This window comes from Sturnira hondurensis, unplaced genomic scaffold (assembly GCF_014824575.4).
Source record: "Sturnira hondurensis isolate 20B ecotype Veracruz unplaced genomic scaffold, ASM1482457v3 Scaffold0020903, whole genome shotgun sequence".
Taxonomy (NCBI): domain Eukaryota; kingdom Metazoa; phylum Chordata; class Mammalia; order Chiroptera; family Phyllostomidae; genus Sturnira; species Sturnira hondurensis.
The window spans coordinates 2,757,875-2,779,058 of NW_028093534.1; the positions used below are offsets into that span (position 1 = coordinate 2,757,875).

The window sequence follows — 21,184 nt, forward strand, 5'->3', positions numbered from 1 at the left end:
AACTCTCACATCCTGCCTGCTCCAAACGGTTCATTTACGTGACTACGGCCAAACTAAAATTTTGGTCGCTATAGTATAATGCAGCCCTCCCTTCTCAACAGCAGGAGGAAAGGGAGTCGGTTAGTTTTAGAATGAGCAGCGATTGGCCGGAAAAGTCCCGCCTCCTTTCTCAGGGAAAGCCTATCAGCGTTCCTCTTGCTATGAGCGGCAGCTCTCTAGGAGCCAATGAGCTCTTCTCTCTCAAAGGAACCCGCCCTTCCCCTGTGTTGTAGGTCGGCCTCCGGTAGAGGAGAATAGGGACCGATGCTTCCTTACAGCCAACCTAGAGGCCGGTGTTTGCGTCGAAACGTGACCTAGCCCCGACCTTAAAGGGGAGGGAGAAGAGGGAGCCCGGGCAGGGGCCCTTAAAGTGAGACTTGCTGGTGCCTGCCCCTTTAAGGGCGGGGCGTCCGGACGACTGAATCTCAACCTCAGATTACCCGGAGTTTCCGTCGCAGGCTGAGAGGAAAGCTTCTACGGCTGGGTCCGGGTGTCTGGCGGCGGCGGCTTTATCCCCGCTCGTCCTCCCCGGGCCCGGAGACACCCCCGCCTCAGTCATGCTGAGCAGAGTATGGAAGCAGCTGATTACGAAGTGCTATCTGAGCGGGAGCAGCTATTCCACGAGAGGGTCCGCGAATGCATTGTGAGTGCGGGACCCGGGCAGGAACGTTAGGACCAAAGGGAGGAGAAGGACGAGTGTCGTGGGAGAGGTTCAGGTCAGAGTACGACCACCTGGGCTCAGAGCGCCTCAGACTCTGCCTGGACCAGGGGCGAGCAGCGAAGGGCCCTGGCCCGACCGATGGACCGATGCCCTCGCTGGTGAACCAGTAGGTGGGATCAGCTGGGTAGCTGCGCGGTAAACAAAGCCCGTCGGTTTCCGTTCCTCCCCTCTACACGCCCCTCCCGCTCCCTCCCTTTTGTCCCCACCACCTCCATGGTTGTTCTGGGTCCTTCGGGATCCGAGAGTCCGGTGAGTCTGCCCATCTTAGTTCGAGAAGGATGGATTTAAAAGGGGCCTTATTTGCATATACTCCCCTCCCCTCCCCTCCCCCAACCTCAGCTGATGTTTGTTGAAGGGGGACTTTGGTGTAGCTCCCCTTTTGGAAGAAGGAACTCTTGTTGGGGTGGATTCTACTAACTAGAGACAGTGAACAACTAAAGCCCCCCCGCGCCCCCCAACCCCATCACCACCTCTTTATTGGTATTTGTTAGGAACCTTGCGAGGCCAGGTTTCTAGCTAGCTACCCAGCCATTTAGGGATTTCCCCTGTGCAGTGGTTCCTCTCAGTGCTGTAGAGGGCACCTGGCTTCCTTCCTCACTCCCTGACTGCCCCCTAGAGAGTCAGCGGACCTGCCACAGCGATGGGATTCCTCAGTTCTGGGCAGTGGGCACCCAGGGGCGCTTAGGAAGTCGAATCTTCCTCAGGCATGCTTTGAACTCTTATCTCTCTGCTTTCTCCTCAGTCTTCCTCCGGAGCTCCCCAGGGTAGCCCTGTCTTCCATATACTTAGAGGAAAAGAAAAGGGAATGGTTTGGAAGAGTAGAAGTGTAACTGAGTGGGCTCATCCTTGGCTTTTCTCAGGCTGGGCTCTATTCTGCCCTAGGCAGCCTCGGATTGGAAGAGGGATAAAGTGAGCCACGACTTAACTGGATCTGTCCTTATCTGCGAGGACTGAAAAGTAGGAAGTATATCAGTCCGTGTGTAGAATGCCTTATCTGCTTTCAGGAAGCCTTTCTCACATGTCCCTTAGTGAGTAGTCCCACAGGATGAGGTTGGGCATATCATTGAAGTTTGCCCAGGCCTTGAAACAATGTATGGCCAGAGGCCCACATTCTTAGAGAACAGGGAGGGATGAGACCTTGGACAGAGAAGCAGTCCTGGGTGTCTCCCCCATCTTTAGTACCATTAGCTGAGGACACCAGTGCTGGCCAAGGGCAGCCTGAACGCTTCTGGTAGCTCCTCCACCTGGCTCTCATTCCCTACTCTAAAGAATGAACTAGCCTCAGCTGGAACTGGGTGGCACTTCAGCCTGACTTTTTGAGCCCTCCTACCTTCCTGGCTATTACGCAAGCCAAGGGCACAGCACTAGGCTGTAAAAATTCTGCAGTTACTCTCTGAGTGGCTCGTTCTACTCTACTTCCCTAATGTCAAAAGCTACAGCTTTGTCCTAGACCCATGGCTCTCCTGGGGTCTCTCTGACATCTTCCCTCTTTGGTTAGATGTGTGCAGAGTTTCTGTGAGGACTGGAGAACCCACGAGACTGATCCTGTCTTAGACTACTTCAGATGTAATACTTTCTCTTCTCAAGACTCCCTGATTGTGGAGCCAAACGGAGCAGTGGCCTCTCGCCTTAGAGATAGCAGCTTACCTGGGGTAGGGTAAGGAGGCATGCATGTGCAGAGTATCCTGGCCAAGTCCTGCCTTAACTATCAGTTGGAGGTCCTGTCACCTTGAAAGGCCGGGCCCTAGAGTTGGGAAGTCACTTGAGGTAGGAACCAGGGATCGACAGCTTTTAAAGGGGCTGATGCTGACTGTAGAGACTTTGTAGATGTTGGGCCCAACTAAGTCCTCCTCTTAGGGGCAGAGTGTTAAATGAGGCTCTGGTTTGGCCCAGAGTAGACCTGATCTTTCAGGGTCCCTGAAGAAACACTGTAGAAGTTCTGACTTGATCTAGTAATATGATTCCTACTTACTCTCTGCTGGAGCTTGGGTCAGGGTGGCAGTGGGGGAGGAGGTGAAATGTGGGAGGGGTGAAATGTCAGGACAATGCAGATATCCCCTTCTCCCCTATCCAGTCATGTGCTAGAGGTAATTCCCTCTGGTTCTGTGGCCCGTTTCAGGTATGGGTTTATGTGCATCTTTAGTTTTTTCCGCCCATTTACTATCCAGTGTTCTACCATTGCTATTTTATCCCAGGAATACCCTTGTGGTGGCTGTCCCTTGCTGTTTCCCCAGGCACGTGGGACAGCCCCTGTCTGTGGCTTCTTAGAGGCCCCTGAGGCCCTGACTAGAGGAAGTACCAGGGAGAAAGATGGAAACCCTGGAAATATGGAGACTTTTTGGAGAGGAATTGATCCCATGGAGTTAACAGAGAGGCCACTGGGGCTGTGGATGTGCTGGGGATTAGAATTTCTCATCCCAGCTCATGCTCTGCCACAGATCTCAACACTTCTGTTTGCGACACTCTACATCCTCTGCCACATCGCCCTGACTCGCTTTAAGAAGCCTGCCGAGTTCACCACAGGTACCCGTGATTTCCCTCCCTTCCGCCTACCTTCTGCCAGTGTTCCTGTCGCCATGGGGCCAGCCTCAGGAGAATGGGCCAGTAGTGCCTGCTGGGAAGGGAAAGGTGGCTGTTCTGGAGCCTGTGCCTCTTCTGCCTCCGTACCTCCGCACCTCCACAGGGAGGTGCAGTGTGGTATAGTGGAAAGTCTAGATAGAAGTGTCCACAACTGAAAAGCCACTCAGCAAATCCTGTAACTTTTCTGACTCTCAGTTTCCCCCTCTACATAGTGGGCCTAATAATCCGTACACAGTCCATTGTCATTATGTGGACCAAACAAGATGGTTAATATAAAAGCCCTCTGTGGAGCCCTGGCTGGCGTAGCTCAGTGGATTGAGCGCGGGCCTGTGAACCAGAGTATCGCGGTTCAATTCCCAGTCAGGGCACATGCCTGGGTTGCAGGCCAGTTCCCAGCAGGGGATGCATGAAAGGCAACCGTACATTGATATTTCTCTCCCTCTCTCCTTCCCTTCCCCTCTAAAATAAATAAATAAAAATAAAATAAAAAAATAAAAGCCCTCTGTAAACCTGAAGTAGGCAACTGCAAGGCAAATGTTATCATGGGCACAAGCTCTATCACCACCTCTCCTAGTACTCCCAAACCCAGGACCAGAGACCTCTTTGACCACTGGGACCCCAGGACCTGGTGGTAGTGGTCTTTCTCTAGAGCCAAAATATGCTCACATTGGAGCTTTCCTTTCTGCAGGCATTGTGTGGCTTGTCAGGTGGCACACTTGTCCCAGTTCCTAGCCCCAGCCTCCCCTCCAGATGGCTTCATGAGCCCCCACCCAAGAAGGCAGCTACTCAGTGTAATTCTCCTGGGGACTTTTTCTGTGGATCTCCCCTCCTCCCACTCGCTGCATTTCTCTTTGCTGCACCTAGCCACTGATGTAACCAACCTCACAGACCAGTTGTTTACGATATGTTGAGCTTACAAAGAGGAGCCTGTGATAGGAGATGTCATGGGAAGGGAGGGAAGGGAGGGAGTTTCTAGCCTGTACTGTCTCCTAGGACCACTGCCACCTTGGCCAGAGAACATGTTGTGGGGTTCATAGCATGAGCTCTTCCAGACCCTCCTGTCCAGCTCTGTGCCCATGGGTGAAGGCCCTCTTTTGAGGGCAGGAAGGCACACAGTGACACAAATGGTTCCCAGAGCTGCCCACTGATGTCCTGCTTCTTCCCCATGCTTCTGTTTCTTATAGTGGATGATGAAGATGCCACAGTGAACAAGATTGCGTAAGTGTTGCTACCTGAGCACCTGGCACCTGTAGCCTTTAGAAGCTGAGATCTAGTGAGGTTCTGGAGCTGGCGCAGAGAGTGGGGTGTCACAAAGTAAAAAGAGAGTTTCTGCTTATACCCCATTTCTGGCTTCTTCCGGCTTTACCCCACCCTGGGGACGCTTGGAAAAGCTGCTCTTCCTGTCTCCCTGGTTAGTCCAGGAGCTTCTGGGATCCACATGGCCAGGAACTGTCAGCTGGGACCTGAGTCACCGGAAATGGCTTCAGCTTGGCTTCGCCTCCCAGCAGCCATTGGGAAGGGAGTAGGGTAGGATGAAGGCTAATGAAGACAGGGGTTGGGGAAGGTGGAGCTCCCCAAAGGGGTGGCATGCTTGATTCTTAGAGGATAGCCTTTGTTCCAGGCTGCTATTATTCACTAGCACGTATAAAGAAAAAGTAGAGATGTCCCCTCTGGGTCAACAGATTACAAGAAGGCAACCTTCCCTCCTTGATGGACCAAATCAATAAAACGGTCCCTTCTTTTCAATGGATGCAGCCCAGGACACAGACCTTGGCTATGAAGCTGGGTTTTAGCTCCCTTTTCCCTCTCTGTCCCAGTGCCTCGTACAGGGCATAGCCGTATGGGGTGACCCCGCTATTATGTGGGCTAAAGAAGGCAAGCTCAGAAATGCACATCTCTGAGCAGAGAAGCCAGGCCCCAGAGGTTGGCATCATGCCTGGTGCACCCTACAGGCATGTGTGGGAGGATCACATTCTTGGGGACAGTCTGGGCAAGTGACCTGGCAGGTGACCAGGTTCCCATGAATGCCTGAGATATGCCCATCACATATGTCAAGGCTCCCCTTAAGGTAAGGGCCAGGATGGGGAAGTAGTCGGTAGAGCCCCAGCTAATGGCTCCTTACCTCAGTCTGTCACTACTACAGTCAGTTCCAAGAGAAACCACAGGTGCTTACAGGGATGGACAGGGCGTTGGGGCCCAGGGAAGTGTCTGAGCTAACCAAGGGCACTACCTCTTCTCTGCCCAGGCTCGAGCTCTGCACCTTTACCCTGGCAGTTTCCCTGGGTGCTGTCCTCCTCCTGCCCTTCTCCATCATCAGCAATGAGGTGTTGCTCTCACTGCCTCGGAACTACTACATCCAGTGGCTCAATGGCTCCCTCATTCATGGTACGTGACTCCTGGTAGCAGCTTGGGGTGGTTATAGGGGGCAGAAAGCATCGGGCAGATACAGACAGCCTTGGATTCATCAGTCAGAGTCACCCCATCCCTGGATCCCTGATGATATGGTCGACTCCCAGTGGGTTGGGCCCCCCTTCCTGACCACCCTTGCCTTTCTTTTTTTTTTTGCTCTAGGTCTCTGGAACCTTGTTTTTCTCTTCTCCAACCTGTCCCTCATCTTCCTCATGCCCTTTGCATACTTCTTCACTGAGTCTGAGGGCTTTGCTGGCTCCAGAAAGGTGAGTGAAGCATACATCAGTCAATCCAGGAGGGAAACAATTCCACTCAGATATTTCAAGTAGATTTTTGCAGAGGTATTTTCAGAGTTGAGACCAGAAAGGAGTTTGAGATGCTAATGGCAGCAGGAAGTCAGTACCACTGTAGGCTTGTGGGAACAGAGGGAAGAAATAGCTTCTGGAAGCCACTGATAGTTGATGCTGGGGAGGTGCAGCCATCCAACAGAGGAGTAGCTGCTTCTTCATTGGGCAAGCTGAACAGAAACCCCAAGGACAAAGGGCTTGTGTGATGCAGACCTCAGGGGTCAGCCTGCCAGGGCAAGACAAGGATGGGGAAAGGACCCAAAGAGGAGGGTTACAAAAAAAGAATATCCAGGATAAGGAGTGGCCCCAGATTATGGGGTTGGAGGACAGAGTGATCTAGCAGAATAAGAGGGATATGCTTTTTCCTGTCTCCTGGATCTAGTTCTCTGGTTCCCCCAGCCAGGCTGCTTCCCCCAGTGTTTCATTCCTTCCCTGCACTGCCTAGATGTTGGGATTTCTCTGCACTCCACACCTGTTGCCTTCTTCCACAGGGTGTCCTGGGCCGAGTCTACGAGACCGTGGTAATGTTGGTGCTCCTCACCCTGCTGGTGTTGGGCATGGTGTGGGTGGCGTCAGCCATCGTGGACAACAAGGCCAGCAGGGAGTCACTTTATGGTGAGAGGGCCTGCGCTTCCTTCCCGCCCACCAGGCTGAGTGGCTCTTCAGTTGGCTGATGTTCCCCTGCCCGAAACAATTGTATCCCTCTAAGACGGAGAAAGTTGGGATCATTTCAATCATTAGACTGAAGTTTCGAAATGATGGGCTTCAGGCCAAGTCTAACCTGCAGAAATGTTTCATTGGGCCCATGTAATGATGTAAAAATATATACGAGTCAGTTGCTGACATGTTAAAGTTGAGAGGTTTTACATTAATGTCCAGATCTCTGGCTTTGCTTGACAAGGCTGAGGATCTGGCTACACTAGTCCCTGGTGACTGCAGCTGAATAGCCATTGTGCTCTTTAGGCATGGCTTAGGCTCTCTGGTTTGTGATAGTGCCTGCCACTCCCCCTTCTGCTGACAAGGGCCAGATTTCCTGATTTGTATTACTGTTTTATGTTGTCTCTGAGACCTGTCAGTCCCAGTAAGCAGGAAAGAGATGGGTTGACAGTACTTCTTTTTTCACCCACAGACTTCTGGGAGTACTACCTCCCCTACCTCTACTCTTGCATTTCCTTCCTTGGGGTCCTGCTGCTCCTGGGTAAGTGCTCATGGTCTGGGGGAAAATGGGAGAGGTCCCTGTGCCAGAGCCACCAAGGGCAGAAAGAAAGGGAATGGAGAGGTGGGTGGGGGAAATGATGGAGAGAAGGGTCTGGCAGGTGACTGGCTTCTGTCCCTACAGTGTGTACTCCGCTAGGTCTCGCCCGCATGTTCTCGGTTACTGGGAAGCTGCTGGTCAAGCCCCGGGTATGTAGTGCTCCTTGCCCTTTGATCCTGCGAGGTGAGCTTCCTGCAAAGCTAAAGCCAGACAACCTTGCAGAGGGCCACAGCATTTCTTGGTTCCTGTATCCCTCACCCCCATCATCTGGAGGGGGTTCTCAGACATACAAAGCAGAACACAAGGCAGTCAGGAGGGATGGATAAAGTTGCTGACCACAGGGTGGTGAATGAGGGGTAGGGGAAGGAATGGGATTCTAGAGCCCCAGGGCAGGAGCCTATAACTGTGAATCCCTTTCTGCTGCCCCAGCTGCTAGAAGACCTGGAGGAGCAGCTGTACTGCTCAGCGTTTGAGGAAGCAGCTTTGACTCGCAGGATTTGCAGTGAGTTGCAATTCTTCCTAGGTGGGATGGTGGGCGTGGCTCAGGCAGGGGCAGCACCATCTTCTGTGCCCTCAGATCCCACCTCCTGCTGGCTGCCTTTGGACATGGAGCTACTGCACAGACAGGTCCTGGCTCTACAGACACAGAGGGTCCTGCTGGGTATGTGGGTTGGTAGGGATGGGGATACCTGGGTTTTTCCAAGGAGAGTAGCCCTCGGTTCCACACCCTTGCTGACCACTTCCCATTCCTGCACAGAGAAGCGGCGGAAGGCTTCAGCCTGGCAGCGGAACTTGGGCTATCCCCTGGCCATGCTGTGCTTGCTGGTATTGACGGTGGGTACGCCAGCCTTGCCAGGGAGGGAGTAGTAGGCCTTCTCAGGGAAGAGGGAGAAGATGCAGGGACCTGGTTATCCTCAGTAATAGTAGTTGCCTCTCACTGAGTGTCTCCTTTGTGTCTTACCCTGTGTTGAGCACATCAATCCCCATTTTGTAAATGAAGAAACAGAGAAGTTAAGAAGTTTGCCCAAGGCCACACAGGGCCACCGAGTAACCCAGGTTTGCTCTGCAGTGAAAATAAGGGTTGAAATCCAGTCTATCCCCCCACTTGTTACAACCTGGACTTGGGGATAAGTCTTACCTACCAGTCTGGAAGAAGAGATCCATTTTTCTATTTGGCTTTTTTTTTTCCAATCCTTCCACCTGGAGAGGGTGTACCTTATCATATCCTCAAAGGTTCTCTGTTCCTAGCACTAGCCATGAGTAGGTCCCATACAGCTACTTGGAAACTGAAAATGTTGGACCAGAGTGTCTGCTCTTAACATTCAACTCTGGATACAGCTATGGGTGGGGGCAGAGGTGGGAATGTGTGACCTTGTCTCACACAGGGCCTGTCTGTGCTCATTGTGGCCATCCACATCCTGGAGCTGCTCATCGATGAGGCTGCCATGCCCCGGGGCATGCAGGTACTGGGCTTCCCTCCCACCATGTCTTTTGGGGAGGGCCTGAGAAAGGCTGGGATGAGGGGCCAGAAACTAAGGCCAGAGGGAAGGCTGGGCGCTGGGTGGCGCTGATGGTGGAGTGCTCCACAGTGACTCTGCTTCATCTCTCAGGATGCTTCCCTGGGCCAGGTCTCCTTCTCCAAGCTAGGCTCCTTTGGTGCCGTTATTCAGGTTGTACTCATCTTGTATCCTTCTGGAAACCCACCATTGCTTCTGCGTACTTATTCTGTCCCCTTTGTGACTCTGGACAGGACTGTCGTAGGAGTGAGGGGTAGGGGGCAAGTCTTCACCAACCTGAGGTTCACAAAGAAGGAAAAGACTTGCTTTTGAAAGGAGGGCTGGGGGAAAGGGGTCCTTCCCTTTGAGATGAAGCATTAATCCTTGGGAGCCAGCCAGTTCTTCCCTAACCCCAGTGGCAGTTACCTGATGATATCCTCGGTCGTGGGATTCTACAGTTCTCCACTCTTCTGGAGGCTGCGGCCCAGATGGCGTGACACAGCCATGACGCAGGTAGGTGGGTGGGAGTAGAGGAGGTATTCTGGGGGCATGCATGAGGGCTAGGTACTGGCGGCTCTGCTACCTCCCCTCCCCTTTCTTTATTCCTTCCCAGATAATCGGGAACTGTGTCTGTCTTCTGGTTCTAAGCTCAGCACTTCCTGTTTTCTCACGTACTCTGGGTAAGTAACAAAAGAAGATAAGGGGAATTGGCTTTTTTTTGAGTACCTACTGGTGCTAACCAGGCACTTTAGACACATGTTCTCCCTAATTTCCACAGCAACCTTATGAGAAGGTATTGTCCCCATGATACAGATCAAGAAACCGAGTCTCTGAAATGCTTAGGCTGATTTAACAGTAGTGTTACTTCAAAGCCAGTAATTTTCCATTTGCTGTATCACATAGTCTTCCCCATTTTTAAAAATTGTGTTTAAATTTTAAAGGGAGGGAGAAGAGGCGGGGAGAAACATCAGTGTGTTAACTCTTGTACGTGCCCCAGCCAGGAACTGAACCTGCAACCTAGTTATGTGCCCTGAACAGGAATCAAACCCACAACCTTTTGCTCTGCAACACGACGCCCAAACAACCGATCCATACTGATCAGGGCTAGCTTTCCCCATTTACTGCTGTTTTAGTGAAAAGGTACTACTTTCCCCCAAATCTTCCTTTGTGCTGGATCATCTAATTTTAAAAATGAGGCACAGAGAAGCGAATTTACTTACCTAGTTGTACAGCTGGCTTGAGGCAAGGCCAGGTCTCCTTGTCTCAACCTTTGTCTCCTAAATCCCGATCCAGGGCTTTTTATACACACCAGAGCATTAAATAATACACTCAGTTCAGCCATCTTTCTTTATTTAAAGTTTGATTTTTAGAGGAATTGAGAGAAACACAGAAGAAAAACACCAATGTGTAGTTCCACTTATTTATGCATTCATTGGTTGATTCTTTTTAAAAGATTTTATACAGAGGGGAAGAGAGGGAGAAAGAGACAGAAACATCAATGTGTAGTTGTTGTGGGCCAGGCCTCTCATTCACCCCCTACTGGAGGCCTGGCCCACAACCCAGGCACATGCCCTGAGTGGGAGTCTAACCAGCAGCCTTTTGATTCTCAGGCATTCAGTCCACCGAGCCACACCAGCCAGGCCCATTGGTTGATTCTTGTGTGGCACAGGTGGCAAACACAAGGCCCACCGGCCGAATCTGACCCTCCACCTTGTTTTATTCAGCCCGGCACCTTGTTTCTACCTGGCGGCAGTGCCGCGCTCCTTGCCCCTAGTTAAGGAGTAGTTAGATTTACACAGTCCTAAAATTACATTTAGCCTTTTGAAGGCAACCAGGAGGCTGATGTGGCCCCCAGTGAAAATGAGTTTAATACCCCTGTTGTATGGTATATTGAGACAGTGCTCTAACCAACTGAAATGTCCAACCAGGGCAACTTCTCCCATCTTTAGAGCTATGATCTAGAATTAGCTGATAAAAATATTCTTTAAAAATGTTTTAAAATGTAACTACTTCACTCCAGGGTAGTGTGAGAGTTGCATAGGCAATTCCTCCCCCCTAACTACATCATCATGCATACATCATAAATGATTTAGTATTTAAATTAGTTCCACTTGGGTATGTTCCCTTTCTTGAGCACACCCACGCTCCCTTTCCTCAGGTGTGTACTGTTGGCTTTCTTCTCCTAAGTTCCGAAAGTTCCCATGAACTTTGCAACCTGGGGAGTGGTGGGCAGCAGCAGTTTTTCCCAGGCTAACCCCCTGAACTTGTCTCCAAGGACTCCCCTTTGGCCTTCGTAACTTCCTTTCCTGAGTCCGTGCAGTCCAGTGTGGCTCACTTCTGTTACTGTGACTTCCTTTCCTGAGTCTAGACAGCCCAGTCTGGGCTCACTCCTGTTACCCTTCTATCTTAAGCCTTTCCTTTGTGTCACTGTCCCCAAGTTTTTTTTTTTACATTATATGATGATGTTTTAGTGTATTTTATTTATTGGATTTATTGGGGTGTCATTGGTTAATAAGATTATATAAATTTCAAGTGTATAATTTTATAATACATCATCTGTATGCTGTATTGTGTGTTCACTATCCCATCAAGTCTCCTTCCATCACTATTTATCCCCCCATGCCCTCTTCTACCTCCCCCCACCCCGCAGTGTCCCCACCTTTAATAAATATACTCTCAAAATAAAAAAAGAAATAGTTCTATTTGGTTTTAAAATCCATATTCTTTCTCCTTTACCATTTATACTTAAGCCATGAGGATTTAGTAGTAAACTAGGCTTGGCTTGTAGGTCCACCAGTTAGTTCCTGTAAATTGGATCCATGTAGGAATTGTTTTTAAAGTGGAGAATGGCCCCCCAAATCTTACTTGTGATGATATTATATTATTGTGAAGGGCTCAGTCAGTGTTAAAATAGTGCCTGGCACATAAAGCGCTTTATGTGTGTTGTCTCGTTCTGTTCTCACAGTCCCATTATTTTCTCTCTATAATTTCATAGTTGAGGAAATTGAGGCACAGATGTTTAAAGAAATGCCCCAGATCACACAGTTGGGATGGACTTTGGATGTGAACCAAAGCAATCCCATCAGAGTCAGAACTGTCAACCTCCACACTGCTCTACCTACTAAAAAAATACTTGGTGACTAGCTTAAAGGTTCCTGTCCCAGAACAACTGGTGCGCCCAGGGAGCTCCTTGGTACACCTGGAGCCAGAGGGATCCCATTGGAGAACATGCCAGACTCTGGAAGGGAGATTGCAGCAAGCCTCGCTGTTGACACTTTTCAGCAGCCAAGAAAGCCCAAGGCAGAGGTTGGGGGTAGGAACAATTTGATAGGAGAGGCCAACCTGTTAGTTGCAGTGTTGAGATGTAGCCACCAGGAGGCAGCACAAGCTGGGCTCTGAGCTAGGGGAGGGGATGGAGGGCCCACCTCTCATCCTGGTCTTTGTACTTCAGGACTCACTCGCTTTGACCTGCTGGGTGATTTTGGACGCTTCAACTGGCTGGGCAATTTCTACATCGTGTTCCTCTACAATGCAGCCTTCACAGGCCTCACCACTCTCTGTCTGGTGAAGACCTTCACCGCAGCTGTGCGGGCAGAGCTGATCCGGGCTTTTGGTGAGAGGGAGTGGGGAGCACAGGTTGGTGGGGCGATTGAGAGTTCTCTGGGACAGTGGTCATTCCAGCAGGGGAGATTGTAACTTTGTAACCTCCCTCACCCATGCATTTTGTGGCCTGGTTGTCATCCCAGAGTCTGGGCGTATGCCCCACTTTTGACGGCCTTCTCCCCCTCTTTTCCAGGGCTGGACAGACTGCCATTGCCTGTCTCTGGTTTCCCCAGGGCATCTAGGAAGACCCAGCACCAGTGACCTCCAGTTGGGGGTGGGAGGGAGAAAACTGGACACTGCCATCTGCTGCCCAGGCCTGGAGTGACACCAGGAGTAGATGGACCTTAGGACCTGAAATCTGAGGGGGGGGGGTGGCAGAGAGGAGCTGAGCACTCTGCACTGTTGCATAATCTGAGCCAGAGTTTGGGACCAGGCCCCCCTGCTTTTTCAGATTTAACTATGGGCCTCAGCATGGGGTGGGGCTGGGTGACTGGGTCTGGCTCCTGGTCCCAAATCCGTTTACACATCAATCTGCCTCACTGCTATCCCGGGCCATGCCCGTAGCCATGTTTACATGATTTGATGTGCAATAGGGTGGGGTGGGGACAGGGGAGGGACTGAGCAGGGGCAGACTTGGGAGGTAGATTGTCTCCCTTTGCCTCTGGCCCAGAAGAACCTAAGCACTGTGCTATCCTGGACGGGCTTTGGACCACCAGAGATATGAGGGCATGGGGAAGAAGAGGCCACAACCATCAGCAATAAAGTAGATCCCAAGATTTGCTTTGTTGTTTCTTTTTAAGGACTTGTCTGTGTCTGTTTGAACATTGTTGCTCTCCTCAGTCCTGAGTCTCTCAGCTGAAAGACACAGGAATCCTGTCCACCATCCTTTCCTTCCCCCTCCATCTGCATTCTTAACGTCCTTTGGGGACCTAAGTCTAGTGTTAGGACACACAATTAGGCAGCCTCGAGCTGCCTGGTCCCCTGCCTCTTCTTATGCCCATGGCCTTGTTTCTATGCCTTGGTTATTGTGGGTAGGTAGGCGTCAAATGCAGGGATAGGATAACCTCCCCCTGTGTACACATACACCCTCGGCCCTGTCCTCCTTGACTTGACTATTAGATGTGGAGTAAAAGAAGAGGTTGACTGGCAGGGGTTTGTGATCTACCTCAGAGAAAAAAACTATCTTTCGAGAGGCTGTCAGTCCCTTAAATACTATGCAAGCCCTCTATGTTGGGGCTAGGGACAAAGTTTCTGCTCGGGCTTACAGACTACATTGTACCACTTTTAGGTACCTCATAATCTTGTGTATAGTTATAAGGACTTTTTGCAAATGGCAGGTGTCATGAGGAGGGGTGCTTTCTTCCTGATACAAAGGTGCTATGGAGCTGCATGAGGGGCGAACATGAAATTTTTAAAAAGTGTAGGTGCCATGAATACACGCCGAGCACTTTACTATAGATAACACCAGGCAGTTAACCATTGGTTACATGATAAAAGTTTGTGCTTAATTGATTTGTCTAGTAAGGGTGACACATAATTCTAACATCAAACCACAATGGATGGCAGTTAAATACTGGTTCTCAAGGAAACACAGAGGTGGGTAGTGTCAGGGCATGAGAGAAGGCCACTTGGAAAATGATTTCTCCAGGATAGTGATTGATGGGTGAAGTGTTCCAGGCTCAAAGCCTCTGAGATAAAACCTGAGTGTCCAGAGAGGTAGAAAGCTGGAAAAGTGGCTGGATGAAAGTTAAAAAGTGCTCATTAACGTGTTAGAGACTTAATAAGTACCCATTGCCTGCCCTTCAGCACCTTCCAATTGATAAGTTATTCATTTGAAAAAATAAGTTGGGTGTCTGGAGACAACAAAATAGCAAATGTTGAAGTCCTAAACCAGAGTATAACTATGAGCTGCTGGGAGGAGTTCCCAGCAGAAGGCTGCAAAGCTACTAAGGAAAATAACCCCGGGTACCCACTCCTTCCAGTCCTGGTTACTGCCGAAGAAGAGAGGTGGTAAGGGCAGAGGTGTGGGGAGGCCCACAGACCGGGAGGCTCTGGTTGTGTGCATGCCCAAACAGCCTGGCTGGCCTTGGCAGAAACTGGAACCAGTACTTCCTGGGTGGTAGCAGAGAACATGGCCTGCTAGGATAGGCTTTGGGAAAGCAAAGATCAATTCAAGTATCGGAGGCTGGTTTGGTGCCAAGCTTAGAAGAGGCAATGGACTGTAAAGCTACTAGAATTTAGTAGGCAGGTAACCTGTCTAGTTTTCAAGATGGGGCACACTTCAGTCTCAAACTGGACCAGTGGTGACCAGCTAGAGCCCCCGCCCTGGTGGGAGGGGGTGGGCCGGTCCTGAGCAGAGGGCGGGGCCAGGGGCCACTTAAGGCGGAGCCCCGGCGTTGTGGCAGCGCCGGAGCCTGGCGGCAGAGCCAGGCTGAGCTGGCACTCACCCACGACCCCCCTTCCCTGCTATGATGGCCAGACAGTAGCAGGTTCCAGACCCCCGGGGGGCATGTAGACAGAGCTAGCGGCAGCCAGGTGCGCAGAGCCACAAGAGCTCTAGGGCACTCTGGGGGCAGTTCTACCTGCTGCGCTCTCTGGTGCCGGGGGAATGTCCAACTGCAGGGCGAGCTGGTGAGGACAAGGACGTTCTCTTTTGGCCAGAGTCCACTGCATCCATGGCGCTGCTGTCTAGTCTGGTGCCCCTGTGCTGCTTGGCACTTCTGGCGCTGCCAACCCAGAGCTGCGGGCCGGGCCGGGGGCCGGTTGGCCGGCGCCGCTACGTGCGCAAGCAGCTTGTGCCGCTGCTCTACAAGCAATTTGTGCCCAGCGTGCCAGAAAGGACCCTGGGCGCCAGTGGGCCGGCGGAGGGGATGGTTGCAAGGGGCTCAGAGCGCTTCCGGGACCTGGTGCCCAACTACAATCCCGACATCATCTTCAAGGATGAGGAGAACAGTGGCGCAGACCGCCTGATGACTGAGGTAAGGTGTGTCTCTCCTCACCTGTGCCAAGTTCTCTACTTTCCTATAGCATCCCAGGAGGGTGCGCTGGGCTTCACCTATACAGCCCTTAATCTCAAAGACCTCCCCTCGCCCCACTTAAAATAAAACTTCTGCTGGCTGGATAGAGTGATCGAGGAGAGATCCGAACATCAGAACAGGGGGAGAGGGAGGAGGGACTAGTGAGAGTGAAGCTGGGAGAGACTTAGAGGGTGAGGGCGGGGAAAGGGGGATGGCGGCAGGCGAGACGGGAAATGGCTGAGGCGTGGACCGGGGGTCAGCTACCCAGCCAGGCAGGAAGGGCTGGGGTGAGCTGGGGGCCAGGAGCTGGCGAGGCTGCGGACAGAGAGCTGTGCCCTTAGCCTGGCTTCTGACCTGATTGTGGAAAAGCTCTGTGAGCCAGAGACTGAAAGGGGGCTGGGAAAGGATGGTGGAGTGTCAGGTGGCCAGGCCTTACCTGAGCAGGGACTGGCATGGGGTGGCAACCTAGAACCAAGGCAAGGTTATTCAAGAATCTAAACAACTGTCTTGGGAGGGGAAGCAGTTCTCAATGGGAAGAACAGATGGGCCCACCTAAGAATCAAAGGCTTCTTGTGGCCCTCAAGCTCAGTTGAGCTCAGGGCTTTCCTTGGAATCAAGTAACTAAAATATATTCAACTGCCACATATTGAGCATCTACTGCAGACCAGAACCTAACCAACCGAGGGAGAGGTGAGCAATGAATGCCGTGGGAGAGAAGCACCACCTCCAGCCAGTAATATCAGCCGTCAGAACTGGAAGGAAACTTGGAGATCACATTCTTCCACCATCACCCCACCCCTCATTTTACAGTGAAAGCTGGGCCCCAGGAGGAAAAGCGATTTAATCAAAGTCGTAAAACTAATTAGTGGCATGGCTGGGACTAGAATTCAGGACTCTCGATTCTGAGTCCTATACACTTTCCATTACACCACCTAATTGTGTATGGAGTGAGGAGGTGGGGGGAGAGGGAGGGGTACGGATTTCCTCTGATTAATTGCCATAGTTTTTCAGGTTACTTTGTTAGGAAAACCTGTCCAGGAGAGAAAGAATCCTTTCTTGTTCCTGCCTTGAAGCCTTCCTCCCACCAGAGATTGGGAAGGGGACAGACACCCCTTCCCTCCTTGGTCATGGAATGTTATGGTCCTTTCCTCTGGCTGCCACCTGCAGCAGAGGGGGCAGAACATGGGACAGGCCCAGGAGGGGCTCTGACAGGCTTGGGAACCCTTCGGGTCCTGCTTATCTCCCACACCCTGGCTGCAAAAGGCCTCCATTGAGTTGGCTCTGCAAAGGGCTGCTGCCCCCGCAGGTCAAGGCCTCAAGGCCTCAGTAGGGGACACAGCGACAAAAAGTTGGAAGGAGTCACCACTTTTTCTGTCTTTCCCCTCCCTTCCTCTCCAACCCTGCGGAGGTGTAGAAGACCCTGCAAGAAGGGAAGGGGAAAATTGTCCCTCTGGCAGTTAGGAGAAAACCAAGTCCGAGGTGAGAGATCGGAGGGGGAGAAGAAAAGGAAGCCGTCCTCTTTGCACCTCCTCCCGCAGTGTCCGTGCTACTGTGCGTGCCAAGGTCTCCGGCTCCCAAATTGGAGCGGCCAAGATAACCGTGGTTTCACTCCCCCGGGTGCAGGCTTCCAGCCGAGGCTGCTTTGCCTCCTCTCCGCTCCCACCCTGCAGGGGGCCCCCCAGAGCCGCACCAGGGCAGCTCCGGCTGTTCTCAGGTGCTACTCCCCCGCCTCTCTGGGCTGCATCTGGACCAGAGATGGAGAGATGGCGGCTCTCAGGGCTGGCAGAGACTGAGCTGGAACCCGAAGGGCTGGCCGAGCTGGGGGAGGGGACTGGCGTGGCCGGAGCAGAGATGGGGGGCGCGGCTTTCTGCCCTTTCCTCTCCCTGGGCCGGGGTGGCTGAAAAGCGCCTTTGTGGATGGAGCTGCTGAGTCCGCTTCTCCCAGCGCTTCTCCGGCCTCAGCCCGGGATTCTCGCTTGGTTAAGTCATCCCGGAGAATGGCCATTGTACTTCGTGCGGCCCCCGCCACCCCAACCCTTTTCCTAGCAGCCTTGATCCCCGCACAGCTCCGCTAGGTCACCTCTGTGGGGGGCACTCGCACAGTGAAGGGGTTAATGCCAGGGGCCGAAAGGAGGAGGAGGAAGGAAGGAAGGAAGCGATGCCCGGTGCCAGGGAAGGCAACGAAACAAAAGATGAATCAGGCAGAGGGAGGGCAGCCAGGGCTTGCAGCGGGGGGCCAGGCTCAAACAGGGGCTCCTCTTGGGGAGCCGGGCTGCTCAACCACGCCCTGACCAAGCTTCCACCCGCCCTCTCAATTTTGCCCTCTCCCAGGTTGAGCGGATTCCCCAGGATGAGCAGGGGTTAGTGGCAGGCACTAAAAATGGGGAAAGAGCTAGGTATAGGCACCCCTTTCTCAACCTCAGACTTGACCCCGCAGTTCTTCCACGATGCTATGGGAAGGGAGTGCAGATTGGCGACTACACCTATGCAGATTCTTAGTTCCCCAGGGCATTCAAAAGCTGGGAGCGAGTGGAATGGGGGTGGGAAAACAGGAGAATCGACCCTCCCATCAGGTCCCGTTTGCCCCCATAATGGTGGTAGTGATAGTGAGGAAACGGATTCCTTTATTCCCTGACAGCGTTGTAAAGAGCGGGTGAATGCTCTGGCCATTGCTGTGATGAACATGTGGCCCGGAGTGCGCCTGCGGGTGACCGAGGGCTGGGACGAGGACGGCCACCATGCTCAGGACTCACTTCACTACGAAGGCCGTGCCTTGGACATCACCACTTCTGACCGCGACCGCAATAAGTATGGGTTGCTGGCGCGCCTGGCAGTGGAAGCCGGCTTCGACTGGGTCTACTATGAGTCCCGCAACCACGTCCACGTGTCGGTCAAAGCCGGTACAGTAGGGGGTGGGTGGTGAGGTCCACCCAAAGGGGGTCTCTCTGGGAAACAGTCTGCACAGCCCTGTTGTGACTCTAGGGGTGACCAAGGTGGGCGTTAGTGTTATAAACCATCCTTCCGCTTCTGCCCAGGCTGGGACCAGATCCATGGGAAACTGCCATTGTGCTGGGCCTGGTGAGGTCTGCGCTGGGCTTGACCCACATGTCTGAGAATCTGTACTAACATTCTTCATCCGATCCTCTCTGTGCTTGTTCCCTGCAGATAACTCACTGGCGGTCAGAGCGGGCGGCTGCTTTCCGGGAAATGCCACCGTGCGCCTTCGGAGTGGAGAGCGGAAGGGGCTGCGGGAACTGCATCGCGGAGACTGGGTGCTGGCGGCAGACTCCTCAGGCCGGGTGGTGCCAACGCCGGTGCTGCTTTTCCTGGACCGGGACTTGCAGCGCAGGGCCTCCTTCGTGGCTGTGGAGACTGAGCGGCCCCCTCGCAAACTGTTGCTCACACCCTGGCACCTAGTATTCGCTGCTCGAGGGCCAGCGCCAGCGCCAGGCGACTTTGCACCAGTGTTTGCGCGCCGGCTGCGTGCGGGGGACTCGGTGCTGGCGCCGGGAGGGGACGCGCTACGGCCAGCGCGCGTGGCCCGTGTGGCCCGAGAGGAAGCTGTGGGCGTGTTCGCGCCTCTCACAGCGCATGGGACTCTGTTGGTGAATGACGTCCTGGCCTCCTGCTACGCGGTTCTGGAGAGTCACCAGTGGGCGCACCGAGCCTTTGCTCCTTTGCGCCTGCTGCACGCGCTGGGGGCGCTGCTTCCTGGAGGGGCTGTCCAGCCGACAGGCATGCATTGGTACTCTCGGTTCCTCTATCGGTTGGCCGAGGAGCTGCTGGGCTGAGCGCTGTAGGCATAGAAACCTCGAGGCGCCCGCCCACCCAAATGAGGGCTGGGGGCTGAGATCTAGGGCTGAAGGCTGCCCCTGATGTTGATTGGGGCGGGGGGGATGGGGAGAAAAATGGAGGCTATGTGGGACTGTCTAGTTTAGGGGCAACCTCCAACTGAAGAGGTGGTCCTGGGTCCTAGGCAGGTGGAGTTGATAGTGGGTACTCCTTGACAAAGGCTATTTTGCCTCTTCTTCCCCAATGCCTCAGCCCTAACCTGATTATTTTATTTTATTTTCTATTTATAAATCATAATATAATGATCTGCTTGCCTAGCCTGGCAAGAGGAGGGGCTGGGGCATGGCGTTAACCCTGTCTTACGCAGTCAGCCAATCTGATGTCTGACATTTTCCTACAGGTGGGCTAATAAAGGGAAAGCTTCTGGGAGATTATTGGAAAACATCTCTATCTCGAGGGTGATTTACCTTCAGAGCGGGGAGAACAGAGACATACCCAGAGTCAATACCTTGCATCCTCCTTCCTTCCCTCCTTCCCCAGCAGATTTTGCTGCCCTGATTCTTCCCCTCAGAGGGGACACCCTAATCGATCAGCAAGAGACCAAAAAAAGTTGTGCCCTTTTCTAGGTTGCTGGTCCCTTTTCTCACCCAGAGAGGACAGTATTCTGCACGCACAGTCATAGGAGTATGCCGGCTGTCGCAAAGGCGGGTTGTTCAAGGAGCAAGAGGGCCCACGCGCCTCATTCTGTGTTCACAGGGGCTCCGGTGGGGCTGAGACTATTATGGGTACTATTATGCTCAGTTCTGCCCCCCTCCATTGTTAGCCTGTAAGTCCTGGTCCCTCCCTCAAAGCCATGTATCATTCTAGACCCCTCCTACTCCTAGCCTGGTGTGGGGTCTGGATGGAACCGAAGTTTGTTTGTTTGTTTTCTGGGACATCATTGGACCAACTGGTGACCCGTGGAAATTCCTAGTTAAATCATAACTGATAGTCCCCATACTCTTGGTCAAGACAAAGAAACTGGACAGAAGAAGGCTGGAACCTATTTCTTCTGAAGGACTGTGAGGGTGGAGAATCGCTTCAGCCCCAGTGTATGGGGAGGAGAGAGGCACTCCAAGCAAGCGCATATGGGTATTACAACCCCAGCGCCCTCCCTGATTGCCTGTCCTGGTTGTTGCCACTGGCTTCCATCACCATTTCTCTCTCTCCCCTCTCCCATTACTGCTGGCTCTGCTTCCTTGGCCTTTGTTTCTGGAACAAGTGGCTTCCAACCCCACAGATGCCTCCAGTCCGGGCAGGCAGGTGTCCCTAAGTTAGGAATGGAAGATCTGAGGAGGTTGGACTGTACTGGAAAGGGGAGTGTCTAGGGCATCGGGTTGGGTACGAGGGGGATGGTCGGAGGTGGGTGGTACTACCGGGAGCCCGCCCTTCCTGGTGTGGCTGTTTCTTCACAGCAGCTGGGTCCCTGCTGTACACCGCCCTCTGGTGGTCTTCAGTGCCAATTCCCTTCTAGACCAAAGGAACAGAAACTGTACAGTTGACCCTTGAACCAACGCTGGCGTTTAGGAGCGCCAACCTCCCGCGCAGTCGGAAATTACTTCTGTACCTGTGGAATGGGTGAACTGGACCGGCGCAAAAGAGCCTGTTTGCAAGAGTGAAGAGATGGTACGTGGGGCTTGGGGCTTGTTTAGCTGCCAGTACTGAGCCACAGGTGTCATGCTGTCGAGAAGCCCACCCGCCTGTCTTTGAGAATGCCCTTCCAAAACTGTGGCATTAATGCATCTCTCGTGCCTGATTTAACTGTGGCTCCTGGAAGCTGGAGGTATAGCTGTTGCCTGCACTGGTCCAGATTTTCATGCCCAGCCTTGTTGTCCCTTCATCTCCTTCACCCTTGTGACCCTTGAGTTAATATCTGAAGGTGAAAG

The 21,184-nt window shown here is 52.7% G+C and overlaps 2 protein-coding genes across 3 annotated transcripts; both read left to right on the forward strand.

Moving 5' to 3' along the window:
- The first annotated feature begins 270 nt into the window (after positions 1–270).
- Positions 271–13,229, forward strand: LMBR1L (limb development membrane protein 1 like). 2 transcript variants are annotated; one of them, XM_037030960.1, is made up of 17 exons: positions 272–682; positions 3,199–3,283; positions 4,525–4,558; positions 5,586–5,725; positions 5,912–6,015; positions 6,588–6,711; positions 7,226–7,294; positions 7,436–7,500; positions 7,781–7,853; positions 7,929–8,012; positions 8,109–8,185; positions 8,737–8,814; positions 8,962–9,035; positions 9,270–9,360; positions 9,461–9,527; positions 12,299–12,460; positions 12,644–13,229. In XM_037030960.1, the coding sequence occupies exons 1-17, from the start codon at positions 611–613 to the stop codon at positions 12,709–12,711; spliced, it is 1,467 nt and encodes a 488-aa protein (XP_036886855.1). In that variant the 5' UTR covers positions 272–610; the 3' UTR covers positions 12,712–13,229. The 2 variants fall into 2 exon arrangements, with proteins under 2 accessions (XP_036886854.1, XP_036886855.1); XM_037030959.1 differs by having other exon boundaries at positions 271–682; positions 7,781–8,012.
- A 1,635-nt stretch (positions 13,230–14,864) lies between these two features.
- On the forward strand, positions 14,865–19,280 carry DHH (desert hedgehog signaling molecule). Its single transcript, XM_037030949.1, has 3 exons — positions 14,865–15,428; positions 18,106–18,367; positions 18,633–19,280. Exons 1-3 carry the CDS (start codon positions 15,126–15,128, stop codon positions 19,256–19,258), a joined length of 1,191 nt encoding a protein of 396 aa, XP_036886844.1. The 5' UTR covers positions 14,865–15,125; the 3' UTR covers positions 19,259–19,280.
- The last annotated feature ends 1,904 nt before the right edge of the window (positions 19,281–21,184 follow it).